Source organism: Vanacampus margaritifer, chromosome 4, assembly GCF_051991255.1.
Source record: "Vanacampus margaritifer isolate UIUO_Vmar chromosome 4, RoL_Vmar_1.0, whole genome shotgun sequence".
Lineage (NCBI taxonomy): Eukaryota > Metazoa > Chordata > Actinopteri > Syngnathiformes > Syngnathidae > Vanacampus > Vanacampus margaritifer.
This window is the reverse complement of record NC_135435.1, coordinates 24,174,633-24,195,133: the sequence shown is the minus strand read 5'-3', so window position 1 is coordinate 24,195,133 and position 20,501 is coordinate 24,174,633. Positions and strand designations below refer to the sequence as shown.

Sequence of the window (20,501 nt, the reverse complement as noted above, 5' to 3'; positions counted from 1 at the left end):
TTTTGTCCTGATCTTCGCCTAACATCCACCCCACTTTTGGACCCTGCCTGAATACCAAGGGACTGTGTCTGTATTAGAAACGGCCATTCCACATGGACAACATCTGACCTCATGAAAGCATGCTGTAATTCGAAGGTGAAAACTAAAAAGCTTTTACTCCAATCGACATAATCCTAATGGAAACATTACGACCTGGCTGAAAAGTAACAGGGCAAAGCTGATAACAGGCATAGAGTTGTTGTTAGGGAACTCCTCGAAGCAGCAAGGTATGAGTTTGAATCTGATTTGACGAAATCTTCATATCTATGATACACATTTTTATCTGTCACAGACATTAGAGCATTTTACCAGGATGAGATTTAACATAATTGCTTTCCGATTTCTGTTGGCTTAAGAAAAACAAGATGGTTTTATTCTTCTGTTTTTAAATATTGCAGTGTCATGGGGACGTTTTTCTTCCAATATCAAGATTTTCATGCACAGAATATACCATGATATTGTTATTGTTGGCAAAAAGCCCAACATAATTCCCACCCAACTGAACAAAGCTATTCTGGTTCTGGTTTCTCACAGAGAACAGTATCACCAACATTGTACATTCATACTGTCTGATTTTTGTCGACTTAAATGTGCAAGAATATTGTTTATTCAAGTTGTCGGTTTTTGTCGTGAGTCACTCTGGTTCCCACCCCAAGTGTGTACTGTCTGTGTCAAGCATCTAGTCATCATGTTTTTGATATAGAGCATGCTCCTTCAATCTCCCCAAGAAAAATGAAAAGGTTATGTAAAGGGATACATCGTCACGTCTCTTAAATCGCCATCCGCTCTCTCCATATCTCCTCTCCGGATTTGACACTAGCTAAAGGTCACATGCAACATATTTCCCCGCTTTGAGGTGTAGATATGTGTGAAATAGATGTTGACACAGTAGACACAGTGAAAAAGCACCTAAATGGAGTAACCGTGGGCCCAATCTTCCCGCCTTTAACTCTTTGACTGCCAAAAACGTTAAATAACGTTTAGTAAAATCCTATGGAGGAGTGCCAAAGACGTTAAAGGACGTTTTTTACAAAACAGAGGTGAAACTAACCATTTTCTATTGTTGATTACTGAAAAACGGAAGAAGGTAGAAACAAACTTTTTTTTTTCTGATGAAAGATGAGAGTCCAATCTTTCATTTGGTAGTATGTGTGTTTCCATAGTCCAAACACATAATTTTCTGTGGACCTTGAAAGATCAGTCAAAATGCTTAAATCGGCTGGCACCCACGGCATCCCTTTTCTGAAAATGCTTGGCAGTCAAAGAGTTAAATACGTTTGAATGATCCTTTGCATGGCTGTCAGGTGTGGCGAGTTCAAAAAAACGTAAATAATAGTAATAATCAGTCATTTTGATTTAGATAATTTCAGTGGTGGACTATAAAAGAGCCTACAGCTGTACCACATACGTCCTTCAGAGCAGAGCATCATTTTTATCTACTGATGACAAAAAAACAAAAACATTTACATCATATTCACATCAGATGTTGATTACAAAAGAATATGTGCATACCGCAACGGATGCAGTTTGCCTGGTTGAACGCTTACCAACTAATCAGATGATGTTTTAGATTGAAATTTCTCAGGTAGTCTGAAAAGTTGCTAAATCGAGCAACAAAAGTGCTAAATTGGAATCATTGAGTCGTGGGCTGTGGCAGTCAGTGTTACCACTTTTTTTTTTTTTTTTTTGTGTGTGTGTGTGTGGGGGGGGGGGGGGGGGGGGCATGAGGTCAGATAAACATTATTCCCAGCCATCCTGACAGAACTGGATGTATTCTGGGAAAATCTGTAAATAGCAAACACAAGGCTAAGGGAGAATGTGAGGATGTTGGATGTTTATGGCACAGTAATGAGTGTTGGCTGTAGCATGGGTGACCTTTTTATACTGAGGTGGGTGTTACACTTACAGCAGTCTGTATGTGTGAGGTTCCATGTGCGGGAATCTAATTAATGACCGGCAGTGATCCTCCTCAGCTCCCGCTGGTCCGGTAATGTCTGCAGATTGGTGTTATAAACAGGGCGTGAAAGGTCTGCCCAGCATCGGCCTGGAATGACTGTCCCTTTTGTTCGGGGAGATGGATGGAAATGTTCTAATATTAATGATCACGGTCCCCCTGCCGATGTGCGGAATGATCAACGCGGTCGCCTTCCGCTAACAAGAATTAACAGTCAACGTCGGCCATTTGTCACCATAGACCTGTGCACCCACTGCTCATAACAGAATATAAAAATGGTTAACCACACTTCTTTCTTGATAAGAGACCATTGTTCAACTTTAAAAGTTACACGGTGGATGTGTGCTCAAGTGTTCAATCCCCAAACATTTATTTTCTGCATCCATTTATCAAAAATAAATGCTTTATAGGGGCGCGACAATGATTCAAGAAAATCAATAAAAATCAATAATCAGAGACAGTGTGGAGATACCACAACATTGATAGAAGACCAGAAGAAGAAAGTCATGAATGAACTGCATTAATATACAGCGGATCCTCCATATAACGGACCTGGAAACAACAGAGTCCAGATTTCATGGACAGACTCAATACGCCCCTTAGTAGTGGTTGTCAAAGTCTGTGATTTCCACAATTGGCTGCTGTTGTTTACTGGCGCGATGGCACAATCAACAGAGTTCTGCCACCTTTGCCACAGATGGACAGTAGACTAGAGCAGGCTCAAACATGTGCCTATGTGGTCGTCTTGTTAGAAGGGGCAAACGGTCCCAGAAAACGCCATGAAAAGCATGGTTATTAGCTTAGCATTGCCGAGCAGACTAATATGTGGAAAACAAAACAACGCAATTACATGCAGCATTTAAACATTCTTTTTCGAACTGTACAGATCCAGCCAAAGCAAAAAAAAAAAAAAAAAGGAAAGTTAAGCATTCTTAGGTCCACTGAAAAGCACCATGTAAACGTAGCTTCTTATTTTAGCAAATGCCATTTGTGTTTTTGAAGCATAACAATGAAGTCAGTTCACATTTGCTGCACCTTTTGTATACCAAAGATTTTTAAACATTTGAAAACTCCCACAGTAACATGCAGTATGGTGATTGAACTACCTTACTGAAAGCCAACTACTTCAGAACTACATTAAATGGACCTTGAGTCTTCCAAATATTGATGATGATGACTTTCAATCTCTTTGGGTTGAAGAATAAAAATAACAAATACAGGGATGTGATTTTTCCGCTAATTCGCGGAATTCCGCTTTTTTTATCCGAAAAAAAAAAAAATCACCAAAAAAATCCGATTTTTTTTTTTTTTTTTTTAGTAGTTCATTGTGTATGCACATGACTGACAGATAACATCTTCTGCTATAACAAAGACATTTGTGGTATGCTCTAATATGAGTTACTTTTCATTTGGTCATGATACAATTATTTGTTCATGAAATTTGAACTCTTCAACATTATTTATGTGTTAACTTAGTAATCACATTAGTTAGATATGATGATATTCTCAGTGATAGTTTTTAAAAGCAAAGGCAGTCCAATGTTTTTGAATGTGACTGATTTTGAGTTGACTAAAACTGCCATTTTATATGGGATAGTTCAATATACATTGAAAATTTATGCTGTTGTTTTGTCTATTTCTTTGTCATGTGAGTGCATTGAAAGTACTTAAAAACACGGAAAACCCATGAGCTCCGGGGGGACCCTAGCTGGGTGCCAGCGGCCCCCAGACCCCCGGCTAAATTTTCAGATAATTTCACTTTGGTCAAATCACATCCCTGCAAATAGAAAAACGAGAACAAAGTGTTTGCACACCCTTCAATTTCTTTTGACACTCACGCAAAGGTGAAAAAGCACTTTCAGAGCGACCTGGTAACATCCATCTGACCAGCCTCTCGTACTGGCAGTCTCATTCATATTCATAAGTTGTTCCTGGTGTGGGTTATACGGACAGTTAGTTACACATTACAGACGGGGTCAACGCCATCGCATTCCAATGAGTCATTTATCACTTTGCCAAGTTACCCATCACACTAAGCGCTAAACTACTTGCCAGGAATTTTATAGCCGAATGCAGCTCTGTTGCAAATAACATTGTTTACAATCTGTGATCTTTAAGTTCTTTAAATGTCTACTCCAGACCTACTACTGGTTTTACACTTCTTGCAAGGTCTTTGTACCACTGTGGTCTGCGTCTGCTTGTTGGTATTTGTGTGATAGCCCCCATGTTTATATGTTAAGCAGGTTCTAAAACATCGTAGGTCATGCCCTAGCTTCTAAACAGCAGACTAAATGGACACCCTTCATCACACATTTGCAGCTCTGCAAATGTTTAATCCCCCTCAAAATTCAACGTGCCACATTGTTAGGTATCCATTGTAGCAGTTGAGAGACTGACTAGGGGTGAGAGATGAACTAATGTCACATTTATTTGTAGTCTCAGGGTTATTGTGCTATTTTTTGGTCTTTGTCACATGGGTAATGTTTTTAAAAGTTACTGTTTGTAAAGTTACAAATCACTAAACTATAGTTGTGCTTATATGTCAAAGATGAACTGTAATCTTTAAAGTTGAACACAGTGTTTTCATGGAATCGGTTGGTTGTTGTCCGATTTGGTTGGATTGAGAATTTTTTTTTTGTTGCTTTAGTAGTTAGCATGTGTATGTGGATTATCTCTGGGTATCCCTGTTTTCATCCAAGATCCCAAAATTATACATATTCGGTAGATTGGACTCCGACTGTAGAGGTTCAACAGAACCTCCAATTTATCTCACCCATACTTGATTTCGAAGTTCGAATATAGAATCAAAGCTTCTGGAGACTTTTGTCACGCACACAGAAATGTGTGCAGATGGTAGCTGACCACTGACCTTCTCTGTTCTGAGTAGCTTCACACCGCCTGCCGACATTCTGCGATCCGGTGCCAAATGGACCCGGGAGGAAGCGGCTTTGATGCGAACGGTCAGCCCCTCTGATTCATTCTTCAGTTTTACAGCTCACTTGTCAAAACTGTTGATTCTCCGTCACTTTTGCACAAGATGAGTGCTTTCTGAAATGGGTGCCACACAAGCACCAATGGTGTGCTGTCCAAACACGGAGTTCCTTTACGCAGCTGTCTCTCACATCGCGTCACCTCTCGAGCTTTCTTTAGATGTGTTGATGGTCCACAATGACATCACCCCTTGGTTTCTGGATTTGTCTTCTGTTTTACTGAGAGGTATTTGGACAGCAAGGTGGAGCTGAAGCAGCGTAGAGCCAAATACTATAAGTCACAAACCCAACCTCATGCTATGATGAAAGGTTTATGCCAGGCAAATACTATTTTTTTCCAGTTGATATTGACATCCAATAGATAGTCGCCTCACAAGAAGTTCTGTAGTTAATGGTTGCTGACCCTTCTCCTGTGTTGGCTTCCCTCGACAGACTAAAATTATTTCATTTTGATTATTAAGAGTGTAAAGTGATGTTGGGGTCGACTTGACTGACTGATGATCTCTCGGGGGTGAGCGTGATCTAGTTTTGTACGTGACCTCTACTAGCCATTTCCGAAAATATGTCAAAGTGAGCTGATCTGAATTTTTGTTGGCTTGTGACTTGAGAGATTCTCCTTCCATGAATTGACAACCAGGCTGGGTGATGTCTGCACTTTGTGTGCCATGTGTAATTCAGCCGTGGTGAGGAAGTTCTGCCTTCACGAGTGAAAATGTCGTTATTATTAATATTTTCACTGTCTTTATGGGGGCCATCCTTTTTTCTTTAGATTTTGGGTTTCCACTTCCACAAGGAACAGCCACTCGCCTCTCTGTAACACCCCATCTCTGCCCAGAGTCGTCATGGTAATGGAAACGATATTCACTGTTGGCTCCACAGTAGGAGCAGCAGCGTGAGCGGTGGCTAATTTGGATGAAACAGGAACCCCCCCCAGCCTCCATTTCGTGAAGGCATTAATTAAGATTCATTGCTGGTCGATTTCAGTAAGGCTACCAAAAAAATTATAGCGTTATGAATTCTTAATCCTTGATGATATTCTGATGAAAATGTTTGTTGAATTACAAATGATGTGTAATTACAAATGATGTGATCTTGGGGGCGTTTCACTCTTGAGGTTCTACTATACTTTAAAGTTATTTGGCAGAGTATAAAGAAAACCCATCTCAATAAAGCAGGAGTAATGAACTAGTGTGTCAGTTTTACTTATGAAGTCATCCCAGGGCCTCGTTGTAACATGTATCTGCAGTTCATGATGTATTAGTTAGATTAAGGGAAGCCAGATGAGATTGACTTGTCCTCCTGCAGAAAGCACACAACATTCAGTGTGTTCAACCGTACCCGCGACTTAGACTCAAAAGGCTTTTTTATCCTTTAAAGAGGCCGAGCTATCTGGCTATTCTCAGCCGCCAATGCCAAAAACCGGACATTAATCTACCCTGAAAGCTTTGAAGAAAGTGTCCACTTATATGTCACAGATGGGGAAAATATATTAAATTAATATATAAACGGTACAAAATGCGATATCTCTTATGGGCTAGGATCAAAGCAAACCAATTGAGTCCTATTCTACCTAATATGTTTTTCTGTGATAAACAGTCCGGCTGAAGAGATAATCCCATCAAGCAAGCGAGAGATTAAAAAAGGAGGGAGAGAAAAAAAACATCTGATATATCACTCAGCGCAGAGACGGTTGGCATGGCTACCGTGAAGCATTATGATTGGATTGGTAATCTCGCTTCTTGGGTCCTTTTTTTGTGGGATTTTTTCCTTCCACAATCAGGTGCTTACACCAAAACGGCACAGACAGACATGCTAGTTCTTTGGTTAAAAAGTCCAGAGTCCATCCAGTGGCAAGTTCTTTCTTTTGCGTGGAATTTCTGAGCAGCTTGATGTATTTGACGCGTGCGTGACAGCCGCGCTTGTGTGCGATCGGGGTTGCGGTACTGCCTCGTCTGCTAGTCCTGACCGCACGTTACTTCTAAGTCGCAGAATGAAAGCACACTTTGGTGCCTCTGTACACATTTCACAGGCTGAAGCTGTATATGCATACAGTATATGTGTGCACACCAAAGCATACACATGCACCACTGGCTTACCGCCTTACCTTAATACCGTCAGCTTCTGTCACGAGGTGGAATTTGACACAGACGAATGTGTGTCAAGTTGTCAGTTGTCTTCCAGCCGGCCTTTGAACGTCCTTCGGCCATGAATAGTGCATGTTGTTTTGTTTTTCAAGAATCAAACTGTCTTCAAGTCTGCTTCATTTTTTTTCTTCCCCCGGCCTGCACACTCATGTGCATCCTTTAAGAAAACTGTCAGCATGCGTTGTGTTGTTCAGCCGTAAAGTAGAAGATTCAGCCCTCAAGGTGAATTCACCAAGCTGTTAAAAAAATCTCATGCCATTTTTACTGGTTGCTTTTTATTGTGATCCATTTGATTCCTTTCAAGGCAATAACCTCATCTTCACAAACGTTTGCAGAAAGTTTTAGTGACATTTTACAGTGAAATCTTCAAACATTATTTGGTTGTAATTGTAATGCTGGTCAGCCTTTGATTTGTTCCCAACAAGATCAATTATATTTGAAATAAATCAGTCTAAAATATTGTAATCACAGCTTCTTTAGAACATGTCTGTGACATTATTCCATTAAAATAACCCAAAGATCAAGAATTCTATAAATTTTTCCTACTGTCTTTAGAATTAGCTTTTGTTGACTGCGCGGTTCTGTCTCATGCTCATGCTACTATCTGGTCCCAGGTCTGTGTATGTAGCCTGGTCAAACTGCTCAGAGTTTGAAGTTGTTCCACTTTAGAGGTTCCGCTGTATTTCACTCTTACATGAGTACTTCAGGTCTTTGCCAATATTAGGTCAGAGGAAATTTGAAATATGAATGCCTATGAAAAATATACATGTTGGGTTTTCCTTAAACTATTTCCAAGGCTCAGAGATTGATGCATGGGTCTTTCATGTATGACCCTCAAAAGATGTTAAAAGCCAGATGAGCAGCTGCAGGTCATGAATGAGCTTTGAACCAAACTATGAACACATCATGTACAAACTTTGTCTACGTGTATATATAAATATATATATATGTACATTTTTCATCCCCGTCCCTGTTGGATTTATGGGTAAAGAGAGGAATGTGAACCATTGCAAGGTACTTTGATTCCCCGAATAGGTTAGTGTTTTTTGCGCCCCACTGGCAGACCTCACTAAATCATAAAAATTTCACGTAGATAAAAATGAATGGTGGCTCGTTTGTGTGTTACAATGATGGCCATTTTGAAATGTTTTTTTTATGTTTAATTCACTAATTTAGGAACCAGTGATTCTGTTTTTGATTCTCTATCTTGACGGGCTCAAAATATAGCCCAAACATGAGACTTCTTACTTTATATTAGAGTACTGCTATGTTGTTAGGTACCTACTTCAAATTGTCTTTTAAATGTATGGCCTTTTTGCTTTACAGAAGAGGAGGTTACTACAGGAGTTGGGAGACCAAAAGATCCCCTTTAGAGGACCTTCTGATCAGGGCTTTCAGCAACTGGTGAGTCGGCAACATTGCTTTTTATACTATAATGTAAGTGTCCCCATCAATGTGGGCCAGACAATCCACCCGCATTTCTAGGTTGAGGTCCTGCAGTATTTGCTTCACTCAGGCTAGTCAAAAGTTGTGGCAGAACAAAGCACTGGTTAATGATAGACGATCACAAGTTGTGACAAATGTTGGTAAGAGCGGAACTTCTATAAGCAGAGTACCGCCTGATGGTACACGTTGACTATGCTGTTTTATAATATACCTCTGATGCTACAATACTCTTTTTGAGGTAGTTTATTCTTCACAATCGCATTCAGGTAAAATGATTTTTTTGGTGGGCTGATCTATACTTCCTAGTCTGGAACGAGGTACTGTAGTTGTGGTACAGGACTAGATAATATGAACATTAAACTTATCTGATATCTTCTATTTGCCAGTGGGACGCCAGTTATTCCGGCCTGAGTCTGAGGAGAGCCTGCTCGTTGCCTGCGGAGCTCCACTGCAGAGTTCAGGCCGCTCTGCTCACACTGCGCAAGAAGGGCTGCCTCTTGAGGGATCTGGTCCGAGTCCGTGATCGGGACGTCTTCACTTCAGTGTCGCGGGCTCTGCTGGGTGAGCCGGGCCATACCTACCGCTACCTGGACACTAGGCTCTTTGCCATCCCCTGGCACAGCGAGGACGCTGAGGTTAAAGGGCAAAACTGTTGCGACCCAGGTCTGAGGGCAGCCTGCAAAGCCTTGTGGGAGCTCAACAGCTTCTTCTGCTTGGACGTGTTTCAGCTGAAAGAAGGAGACAAGCTAGCACAATGTGCAAAGGTGGTTCAGGAGATAGAGACCAAGGCAAGCGATGAGGCCGATGTGGAGTCCAAACACAGCGAGGACTCCAGGAACAGTGAAGGAGGGGACTCGGAGTCCAGGCAGAGCGAGGAGGTGGATACGGAGTCCAAGCACAGCGAGGAGTGGGACGTGGAATCCAAACACAGCGACGAGGAGGGAGAATCCATACAGGCCAAAGCGATCGATGAAGGAAAATGTCCCACCTTGGCACTCAAAACCACCGCTGTCCCGCCAACTGGAGGCCGAGGGGAGCTCCATGTGGCTCATCTCAAGCACAGCCTCTCAGATTACCACATTGAAGACAAGGGGGAGCCAGGGAGTTGTCCTGAGCCGAGCCCGCCGCGGGGATTCACTGGATCAGCTAAGTTCAATGTCACCTTACTCAACTACATGGACCCGGCAGCCATGAGCCAGCTCAAAGAGGAGCCCTATTACGGCATGGGAAAAATGGCTGTGGGGTGGCACCATGATGAGAACCTGATCAGTCACTCGCCAGTGGCTGTTTACAGCTACAGCTGCCACGACGACAAAGGTAAGTGTCACTGTGTTCTAATTAGACGGGACACTTTAATCTACATCCCATCACACCGGCTATGAGATCCATCACAACAATAACCCGTCAACTTATCTCCGTCGCTTTCAAGTGGATCAAATGCTGCTAACCTTACGTGTTGCGGCACCCGGCAGCATCTGTTAGACGCGGGCCTCTGCCGCAGCCACCATCAGATTCATCTGTGTGATAGTGTCAGGGCATTAGCGAATGTCATCAGCGGCTCGCTGCTGACAGCCTTATCGTCAGATCACAGACATCGGTATCCAAGTTCAATGGCGTAGCCTTAACAAACAGGCCTTATCACACACGCTGCATCTCATCTAAATCATTTCCCCGAGAAATGATCAATGCGCAATTATCTGATAGGGAATAATGAACCTTGCTTTGATAAATGTTTCTCAACTGTACTGGATGGATAAAACCGCATCTCCTAACCATGGGATGCGCCTTATCTGAGGAGCTGATAGTATTTGCTGATTGACTTGATTGAGCGCCTCGACGAGAGAAGTTTGCTTTCTAGAGCACACGCATAACAATTTATGGATGAGCAGGATGGTCATGGTGAATGGGTTGTCTTGTTTCCTGACAAAGAAGATATAATATAGTATAACACTTAAAATGGTCATGGTAGATTTATACACCGTTTTAAACCCTGGTGCAGGGGTTCCCGTGTTTACTGTAGCTCCATTCCTATGGTGTTGAAATTTGTACGCTAATCGGAGTGCGCCGAAGTCAGTCTCTATCCTACGCTAATGCAGAAGTAAAGTCCTTTTCTAACTAAAAAAAAACATTCTTGAAGTGTACTGGAAAATTGATACATAAAGTTAAAGAAAATTAAGCTTTATATGTTTGAAGTTGCTTGTTTTCTGTAAAAACTACTGTAAAAACTACTTAAAAAACCCATCACTTAAAAATCTGTGCTAGAGCAGCATCACACATGATGAACCGTGATATGTGTGCCTTCTTGTGCCACATGATGATGTATTCTTTTGCTAGTGTGCAAGCTAATTCATTGCACGCCATTCATAACCTCTTAATAAATCACTCTTAACAACTCACACCACAGGATTATTTGTCAGGATAATCTTTATCAAATACCAGGCCTTTGCTGAATTTGGTCGGAATCAGGCTCAAAGTTGACCAGATTATCTTTACGCAGTAATTGCGTCACAGTGTTTCAGGTTTGAGAGAAGAAAAAAACGCGTGTGGTTTGTGACAGATTTGAGTTCACATGGATTCCCTACCTAAAAGGATCCAAACCAAGAGTTGTAATGAACCAGGTACTGTATGTTATCAATGATATCAATAAAGATCCTATACATATTTGAGTCGGTCATCCAGCCAGTCTTCCCAAAAAAAAAAACTGCAATAATGTCCCTGTAAGAGGTTGTTACTAGACACTTGTACACATCTGGAAGGCAAACGAGTGCAATGGCTGATGATACAGGTGTGCGGGGTTGAGCAAGTCAAGTCGAACTCCAGTGAATCAGGTGCAACGTCAAACGCGGTCCGCAGCTGCTTTTCCTTCACTGGGGGTGTTGTAAGCAGGAACACCTGCTGGAGCGTTCCGCTTCGACCATTTGCCACGGGCCATTTCAATTGAAACCTTCAAAACATTGCGGCCTAACACCTCACCGCACTTTGCAGCTGTGTCTCTTCCAGACTGCAGAGACCAAAGTCTGACCAGAGCTTCATTCCGGCGGTTGACTCCCGAGTGTTCCCAGGACCAAGATGAAGAAATTAAACTCTTTTAAGCATAAGGCTTCTCCATGTTAAGACGGCTGGTCGCCTAAGGGAACCGTACTACAGCCGGAGATCCAAAGGAATCTTCCGTGGCAGTGTTTTAACCCACACAGAGGCGGATATTCCACCATTGCCAAAGCCTTAGGGAATTCTGTCATTACCCCGGCTCTCAGAGCACAATGGCGGGAAATTAAGTTACTATTTATCCGTGCTGAGCAAAAAGGAAAAGGCAGCTGCGGGGCAAAGAGGCCCGAAAAGACTTTAGTATCGATTTGTGCTGAAGGGTGTCGGCCAGCCAGGTTAAATCTTATTTTCTGAGCATGCTGTGGTAAGAACAGGGAGGAGAGGGAGAGAACAGTGCAGGTGCTTACAGTGAACGGAAACAGGAACATCATGGCCTCGCCGCCATCCAATAACACTCTTTGCACAACATCAAGATGAGGCTTTTATCTAACAGTGTCCTATTGCACGCCCTAATGATAGCATAACGATCTTGTGCAGACAGCCGGGATTAACCCACAACACATACTTTCGCTACTTTCTCCAAAGATGTGGATATTGTATTGTGCTAGAATTTCATAGGGATATTAGTTGTATGTTTTTAAGATTGCAGAAGTGGATGCATTTCGGATGGAGCACTTAACCCTGGAGAACCCCAAAACCCTTTTATTCTTTGGAAAATTATGAATTATACATTAAATGACTGCTATAAATTCACTGAACACCAAAATATACAGTATGTTTTTTCAATTTTAACCCTTTATTCCCTAATTTAGGATTAGGGCGAAATTTGACCCTTTTGGGATTTAGGGGTATCATTTCGAAAAGTCAGTAATCTATTTAGAATTTAAGAAAATAATCAATCAAATACACAGCTACATTGAACAATATAATTTTTTTGTTTTATTTGTTGCATTTTAGAACTGGATTTTGAATGTACAAACACACTTTGGCCAATGGAAACAAGAAACAGGGACAAAATCACTGCTGGGAAAAAAAAAGGTCTTTGTTATTTGAGTAGCAAAATTTATAGGGGCCAAATTTGACCCCGTGGGTGCTCCAGGGTTAAAAAGTGTTTGTAGTATATCTATTTGAAAGGAATCAGATTGAACAGTTGGCTTGTTAGATAAATACTTCCAACTATATGTGTATTTTAAAATATTTTTCTTATAGCATAAAATCATTGTTTAATAAAAACATGTACAGGAGGTCCCCAAGATGTGAACACAATGGGTTCTGAGAGGTCGCTTGCTCATTTTTTTTCCGTTTAGTTTTTACATATTCAATTTCATGTCTACAATATAATTGCCGTTTGAGGTCATTTAAAAAATACTGTAGTGTGGTGTCACAAAATACCTACTTTTAACTTCACCCAAAATGGGAAGTCAACCAAAGTCCACCACACAAAACCCCCCCCCCCCCTCAAGTATTATATATATATACAGAGGAAGGAGACGTTATTGTTGGTGATAGGCACAGTTGTCATCGGAGAGAGTCGATATTGGGTCGATATTGTAACACTGTTAAATGAATGAATGAATGAATGAATGAATACATATTTCTTACAGCATTTCTCATGTCATTTCCAGCTCCAAAAAACACATTTACCAAACAACGTGCTTTCACTCAAAATTTATAATTTTCGGCTTTGTTCTTTAAATTGTAACTGGTACTTTAAAAAAAAAAAAAACTTTAACAAACGACTTGAATTTTAACCCTCACATTATTAATTTGTTTTACTGCCTTTCCTGTTAAATGGTCATAGTATTTTTGATTTGCGTCACATTTACAACGGGTACTGTAACACAATAAAACACAGGCTGCGTAATTGTGTGTTTACATTTCAAGTGTGGTACTTTTCACTGCCTGAAATGCGAGCGTACTCGTGTGTCGTAATGTCGGACCGTGTTGTGTTTGACAGGTGAGAGCAGTGAAGGCAGCGGTGAGAAGGCGAGCTGGAGGATCGGGCTGAAGGTGGCCTGGGACATCCACACACCTGGCCTGATGCTGCCCCTCCAGTCTGGAGACTGCTATTATATGAGAGGTACTAAATCTCAACAACACACATGCATACTGTATACGCACCATGCAGCCACATTGGAAACCATTTTTTTTTTGTTTTTCAAACCTTCACTCCTTAATGACCCATACCAGAAGCCATGACCATGTAATTCACTTGCTTTTTGTTCTATTCTCGGCCATTTAAACTTCACTGCCGGTGAAAGTGATCTGATGGGTTGCGAATGTGTGCGGGAGCGATTGCAAACTTAAGTTCCATGAAATTGAGTGCATTAGCAGAGGTTAGGGAAACGCTATTTGCTGAAGCCAAACAGATGGACTGAAAGTTTCAGTGTGTAAATCAAAGTTTAAGGCTCAGGTCATACTGCTGTACTGGGTAGTAAACACATTCACACTGATTATTATGTCGTCAACAAAGCCAAGACTTTATTCTTTACTTTTTTACTTTGTTCTCATGAGAATTTAATAAGATTTTTTTTTTTAAAGCCTTACATTTTCTGTATTAAAATAAAACTTTGGCCTTCCATTTTGCGTGCACTTCTCATGCTTACATGGTTTTGTCTTGGTATTCTAGATTCCCCCAAAAAAACCTCTCTAAATTGTCCATAGCTGTGATTGATTAGTGACCATTCCAATGTGTACGCACCTATTGCCAAAAGTCAGCTGGGATACCTGAATGAGGACAAACTGACATTTTGACTGCTCACAATAAAATACATCAATGCGTCATCTAATTATTTTCCAAGGACCCTGCAATGATACAAGAGGACTGTGTTGTGTGGTATGTCATGCTTTTAAGACAAATAAACTTATTTCAAATAGAGGGCTCCTTTTCCATCAGGAAAATTAGCATGTAACTATAATTAACTAATTTATAGACAAGATGGTTAATACATGCACATTTGAGTTCCATTGCTAACCAAAATAACAGCACCCACCGAACTCAGACTTGTAAATTGATTATCATTGTTATAGCCCTTTTATTTCTTTAATATGTAACTCTTTGGCGTTTGGTGCTTAGTAGATGTATTAGACCACTTGTTACAATGAGACCATCTGGCATCATGCTTTAAATTTAAATTTGTCATTACAAATATTAGACATACTGTTGTATTATTACTTAGTTAATCATAAAAATATGTGTGCAATTACCAGTGGTGTTTATTTATAGCAACACCGGAATAAAGCTTACGTTGTGTGCTAGTCTAATACATTTTAAACTATACTGTAATTGTGGGAATGCTGAAGCACATATGTTATTCAGATTTTTATTCTCCTCACTTTTTTTTTGCCGTGTAAGAACACCCACATAATACTTCCGATTGCTTAAAAAATTCACGCCTCCCGGGGTATGAATATCGTCTGATTCCACATTACTTACAGTATTCGCACAAATTTAATGTTAAATATGAACATTTCCATATTCATTTTCAATGGGAAAGGCATTGAACTTTTTCTAAGTATCACTTTCCACGCATACTTCCATACATATAATTTATCATCATTCTCAGGTGTCTGATATTGCTCACTGGCACAGTTGGTAAAGTGCATTGTCCAGCAACCAGGAGGTCATAATTTTATAATTTATCTCTCAATTTACTTCATAAGCATTCTTAAATGCATTCAAATCTTAGCATTCAACTATTAGCATTCAGCTTTCAGCATTCCCACGCAATTTCTCCAAAAATTGCACTAACTCTAGTGTACCGGTAATGTAATAAAATAAAATAAAATAAATACGGTAATCAAATTTGTTTTTTTTTTACAAACAGGCCATGATAGATATTCTTTTGACAAGCAGGAAATTGAATTGATTTTAAATGAATCTGTGACTCCTTGAAGACGCCACATTTTCTTCACCTGAAAGTGCCGTAGCCTGTCCCTCATATTCGTCTTGACAGGGCTTGAAGCTGACCTCCTTTTAGCAGCAATGAGATTTACAATAGAACCGTCAGTTTCAGGCCGGGGCCCGATAATAGAGTGATGGGCCGTTGCGCAGAACGTTCTAATGGGACCCGACTGTCGCGGATCAGTGAGGGATTTATGCTTCGCTCAGTGAGCACGCCCTTGAGAGGCCCCAACTGCTGCACGCCGATAGTGGCTCGCGCCAGGGGGGCCTCGGCCGTCTGTTGCTTTGTCGGCCCACCTGAATTAAGTACTTGGCACGAGTTTCACACGCAAAGGTTGCCGGTGCTTTTTCATTCCTGACAGGACTTTTTCACTTTTCAGTGTAAGTAATATTGTATGTCACCCTATCAGAAGACAATATGCAATGTTTTTTTTCCTGATGTTAGATTGAAACAAGGCAGGGGATGAGAAGAAGTGATTAGCACATCTGGCTCATGGTTGATGGAAACCCCACTACAGTCAGGCTTGTGGTTTGAATCTTACTTCCAGCCTTCCTGTGTGGAGTTTGCGTGTTTTCCCTGTGCTTGCCTAGGTCGGACTTACTCCCATATTCATTGAAGACTCTTAATTGCCTGTAGGTTTGAATGTGATGAATTTAACCCTGGAGAACCCAAGAACCATTTTCTTCTTTGGAAAATTATGAATTATACATTAAATGACTGCTATAATTTCACTGAACACCAAAATATATGTTTTTTCAATTTTAACCCTTTTTTTTTAACTAGCTCAGAGTTGCTAATTTATCAAAATATATATATAAAACATACTCCTAGGCATTCTGCAACATGATATGAAATAGATTAACAAAAAAAAACACAATTTTACCATCTGATTGTTTGCTGAGAAGATGGTTTTGTTTGGATTGATTTCCAGCTCAACAAACAGCATGTTGCCAGCCATCTTGTCACCACCACTCTGGCTCATGTAAGTGCAATATTCATCCACTAGATGGCCCCATGCAGGGGTCAGAAGTGGCACTCCGGACCTTTGAAGTTACTTTTGTAAAAAAAAAAAAAAAGGTCTTTGTTATTTGAGTAGCAGAATTTATAGGGGCCAAATTTGACCCCGTGGGTTCTCCAGGGTCAAGATACAACGTGCCCTGGTTTTGACTGGCGACCACTTAAGAGTGTAACCCGCCTCTTGACCCTAGTCAGTGGGATCGGCTCCAGAACACTCATGCTATAGAAAATGGATGGATGGATGGATAGACGAATAGATGGTTTTGTTTGGATTGATTTCCAGCTCAACAAAACAGCATGTTGCCAGCCATCTTGTCACCACCACTCTGGCTCATGTATGTGTAATATTCATCCACTAGATGGCCCCATGCAGGGGTCAGAAGTGGCACTCTGGACCTTTGAAGTTACTTTTGTAAAAAAAAAAAAAAAAAGGTCTTTGTTATTTGAGTAGCAGAATTTATAGGGGCCAAATTTGACCCCGTGGGTTCTCCAGGGTTAAGATACAACGTGCCCTGGTTTTGACTGGCGACCACTCAAAAGTGTAACCCGCCTCTTGACCATAGTCAGTGGGATCGGCTCCAGAACACTCGTGCTATAGAAAATGGATGGATGGATGGATAGACATAAACTGATGGACACCGCGATACCTTTCCCACACCATTTGTCTACCGGTTGTCCCTTTTCGACTGCTAATGTCTGAGCCACTAGAGGCAAATTGAATCACCATCATCTCCACCCAAATGGAATTTGGGCAGTTAAAGAAGGAACAATGCAAGTCTTGACACCGGGCCTGTTCGATAATCAGATTCCCGGCTCCCAATGCACAGAGGAGCGGGGTGCGGGTGCAGACATGAGTTGACCCAATATATTTAAAAGCCTGCTTTCTGGAAAAAGGAGGACAAGTGGCAGCAGGCGCAGGGGTTGAAAGAAAGATAAATACTTATTACAGTTATTGAGTTTGCCTCAACTCCCCTCCTGATGCCGCAAACGCATCCGGCGTGCCAAGAAAAGAGCAGATTGATGGAGATAATTTGTTATTGGATATAAACAGTTTTAAAGACGCCGAGTAATTCCGCCCGGGGACCTAATCCGTCACAATCTCATCAGAGAAGGGGAGGGAAAAAATGGCGGCAAAGTTGTTTTCTTTGTCGCCGTCTTTTTCTCGCTTCCTCCGTTCCCACCAAACAATAATATCGTCCTCCCAAAGCGCTTGGCTGTTTGACTTTCAAATCGCAGGCATTAGACGGTGTACTCCCCGCTCCAGGCGGGTGTAAATACGCACATGTGCCGCCATCGACAGCACTGTCGCGGCTAAATTAATTATTGTCTATGAGGCAAATAACGGCAGCACAGAGGAACATCTATACTCACAAGAAACACATGGCGGGATAGGCGGGAAACAGCAGTAAGGCCTCTCCGTAAAGCTCCCGCGATATTGGACAAATGTTTGTCGGTATGGCGCTGCTGTTTTCGACAGATTGAGCGTGATCTGGCGTTGTTTGCTAATTAAGAGACCACACTATAGTGCTGCTTGCTCCGTGTGGACCCAACACAGTCTGTCGCACAATACCCAAATATTTGAGCCACATTGACGCTGGTATATTGTATATTTTGTTCTATGTGTTTTTTGTTTTATTTATTTTTTTACTTTTGGACCACACTCAAACTGACTTTTCCACTTTCCAAAACTATGTATGTAACTATATGCAACATTATCTCTCAACATCAAACCCCAAGTGAGTGTCAGTGATGGTGTTCCAACAGAGCAGAAAGAAAGTGAGTGTTGTTTGTTGTATGTATGCACTGCGATTGACTGGTGACCACTCCAGGGTGTGCTCTGCCACTTGCCAAAATCCTACCTGGAAAAAGTCCAGCAACCCTAATGAGGGTAAGCGGTTTAGGAAATGGATGGAAATATTGTTTTATGTTCTCTCTGTGTTACTACTCCATAGGTGTTAAATTAGCCATTGTTTAAAGGTCTATAATTACCGTATCTTAGCAGTAAGCTAGGGGACTTTATAGTATATGCATTTGTTGAACAATTTGTTGTGTAAATGTTTAATTCTCTCTTTGTTTTTGTGCAAATCTAACATAAACTAATTCCTAAAATATGTTTAACTCATTTGCTCCCAAAAATGTATAAATACGTTCTATTTTAAATATTACCATGGTCCCAAAGACATATTTATACGTTTTTTTATATGTTTATGTTTTTTTTTATATATGCTAGAGCAAACAGAAGGCTTTGATGCAGCCTCTGAAATGAAGAGAGACGCTTGAAGAATGGTAGTTATTACAAAAACGGCCAGCAGGTAGCAGAGTATAAGAGATCAACCAGGGCCATGTTGTAACACGCTCTTTTCTCCACTGTTTTAAACAGATTTGTGAATAATGATGAAACTTAGCTATATTCTAATAATAATTGCTGCAAAACGGAAACAGATAGAAATATGCTTTTTTTTCCTGATGATTCTTTTGGTAGGCTCCATGTGTTTATAGCAATAGAATTGAATATTATGTGGGCCTTGCAAAATCAGTCAAAATCCAGTAAAACCGCTGGGAGCGAAGGGGGTTGCTTCAGTGAAAATGGCTGGAAATGAATGAGTTAAGTATGTTTAACCTGTTTGAGCTATTATCTCAAACTGTTACCACAAGAAAACCGAAGTAACATAGATATAAGCAGTTTAAAATGCCACATGAAACCAAAGAAAAAGCAAATGTAGCTGATCCACAGGGTTCCACTGGATATCTATATTTGACGTTTTGAACCATCATTTTTTTTTTACTGAATTATTTAAAGCCACAACTTTCCTTGCACGTTTTTTTTTTTTTTATGTCTAACTTATTTTATCTGTTTGCCAGATAACCTGAACAGCACCCACCAGCACTGCGTCCTCGCCGGAGACGCCGCTCGCTTCAGTTCCACCCACAGAGTAGCTGAGGTGAGATTAAACCTCTTAAACCTATTTGTACAAACAATGGGCTTTAGCTACCATGATGACGGATGGCATAGTTTGGGCGTTGTGACTTGAGTAGCTACTTGTTCTCAAACAGCCCGCCCCCATAAGGACATATATTTTCACTTTTGAAGTCAGCACTTCTTCACCAGACCACATAATTAGCATGCTGTTAGCTAATGTTAATTTCTTCTTACAGTGCAGCTCCGCTTACACTTTAGCTTTGATGTAATAGCGCTTCACGGTAGTTGGGTAGCTGGATATTGCAGATCTTCAACCATTCTAATAATCAAATTGTGCGTGCTTTTAGGGTGGTATTTAGTTAACTAGCGCGAATCACAATCACAATGGGGCATTTTTTTAATATAAGAAAATAACAAAAAATGGGTTTATGATTGATGGTGTTGCTACCCAGGTTCATCATCTATTATGTGCATCACACTGTTTGTTACTTTTGCCCGCCCACCCCCGGCCCCCTCATCAGTGTTCCACTGGGACTCTGACCTACATCCAGTCACGGTGCCAGGAGGCCCTGTCCAACCTGCACACGGACCCCGAGACCAGCTCCCACAGCCTGAAGACCTTGAGGCCGGCCACCATGCAACACTGCGAGGAGATCCACAACGAGGTGCGTGTGTTTTGTAGTGACCCCAGCATCACTTCACAGCGGTGGAAGGAATGTCGTATTTTTATATGATTGAAAAGCCGCCAATGTCACCAGCGTCGCATTGTTTCACCACATGGAATCAAAGGAGGCTATTTGGTCCAGTGGAAATAAGGCTTTGTTTTTTTTTAAAGTCCAATTGAAAACAGAACACTTCAAAGTTGTCTAAATGAATAGCAAACATAAAATACATGTTTTACTCATAAAAAAAGATTAGAAAATAACTCACTAAAGCTTTCTGAGTGACGTATGTTGTTTGTTTGCACATCATTTTGAGTGTGTGTGTGTGTAAGGGGTGGGGTTTACAATGCCGTAACATAAAACTTAGCCCTGAACTGAT

At 41.0% G+C, this 20,501-nt stretch overlaps 1 protein-coding gene across 2 annotated transcripts in view; it reads left to right on the top strand.

The window, feature by feature from the left end:
* Nucleotides 1-20,501, top strand: part of fto (FTO alpha-ketoglutarate dependent dioxygenase) — a 165,868-nt gene that overhangs the window by 20,339 nt on the left and 125,028 nt on the right. For both annotated transcript variants that reach the window (XM_077564180.1, XM_077564179.1), the window contains exons 2-6: nucleotides 8,454-8,531; nucleotides 8,960-9,890; nucleotides 13,576-13,698; nucleotides 19,403-19,482; nucleotides 19,982-20,125. In XM_077564180.1, the coding sequence (XP_077420306.1) occupies nucleotides 8,454-8,531; nucleotides 8,960-9,890; nucleotides 13,576-13,698; nucleotides 19,403-19,482; nucleotides 19,982-20,125 (1,356 nt within the window). The remainder of the gene's footprint in view (nucleotides 1-8,453; nucleotides 8,532-8,959; nucleotides 9,891-13,575; nucleotides 13,699-19,402; nucleotides 19,483-19,981; nucleotides 20,126-20,501) is intronic.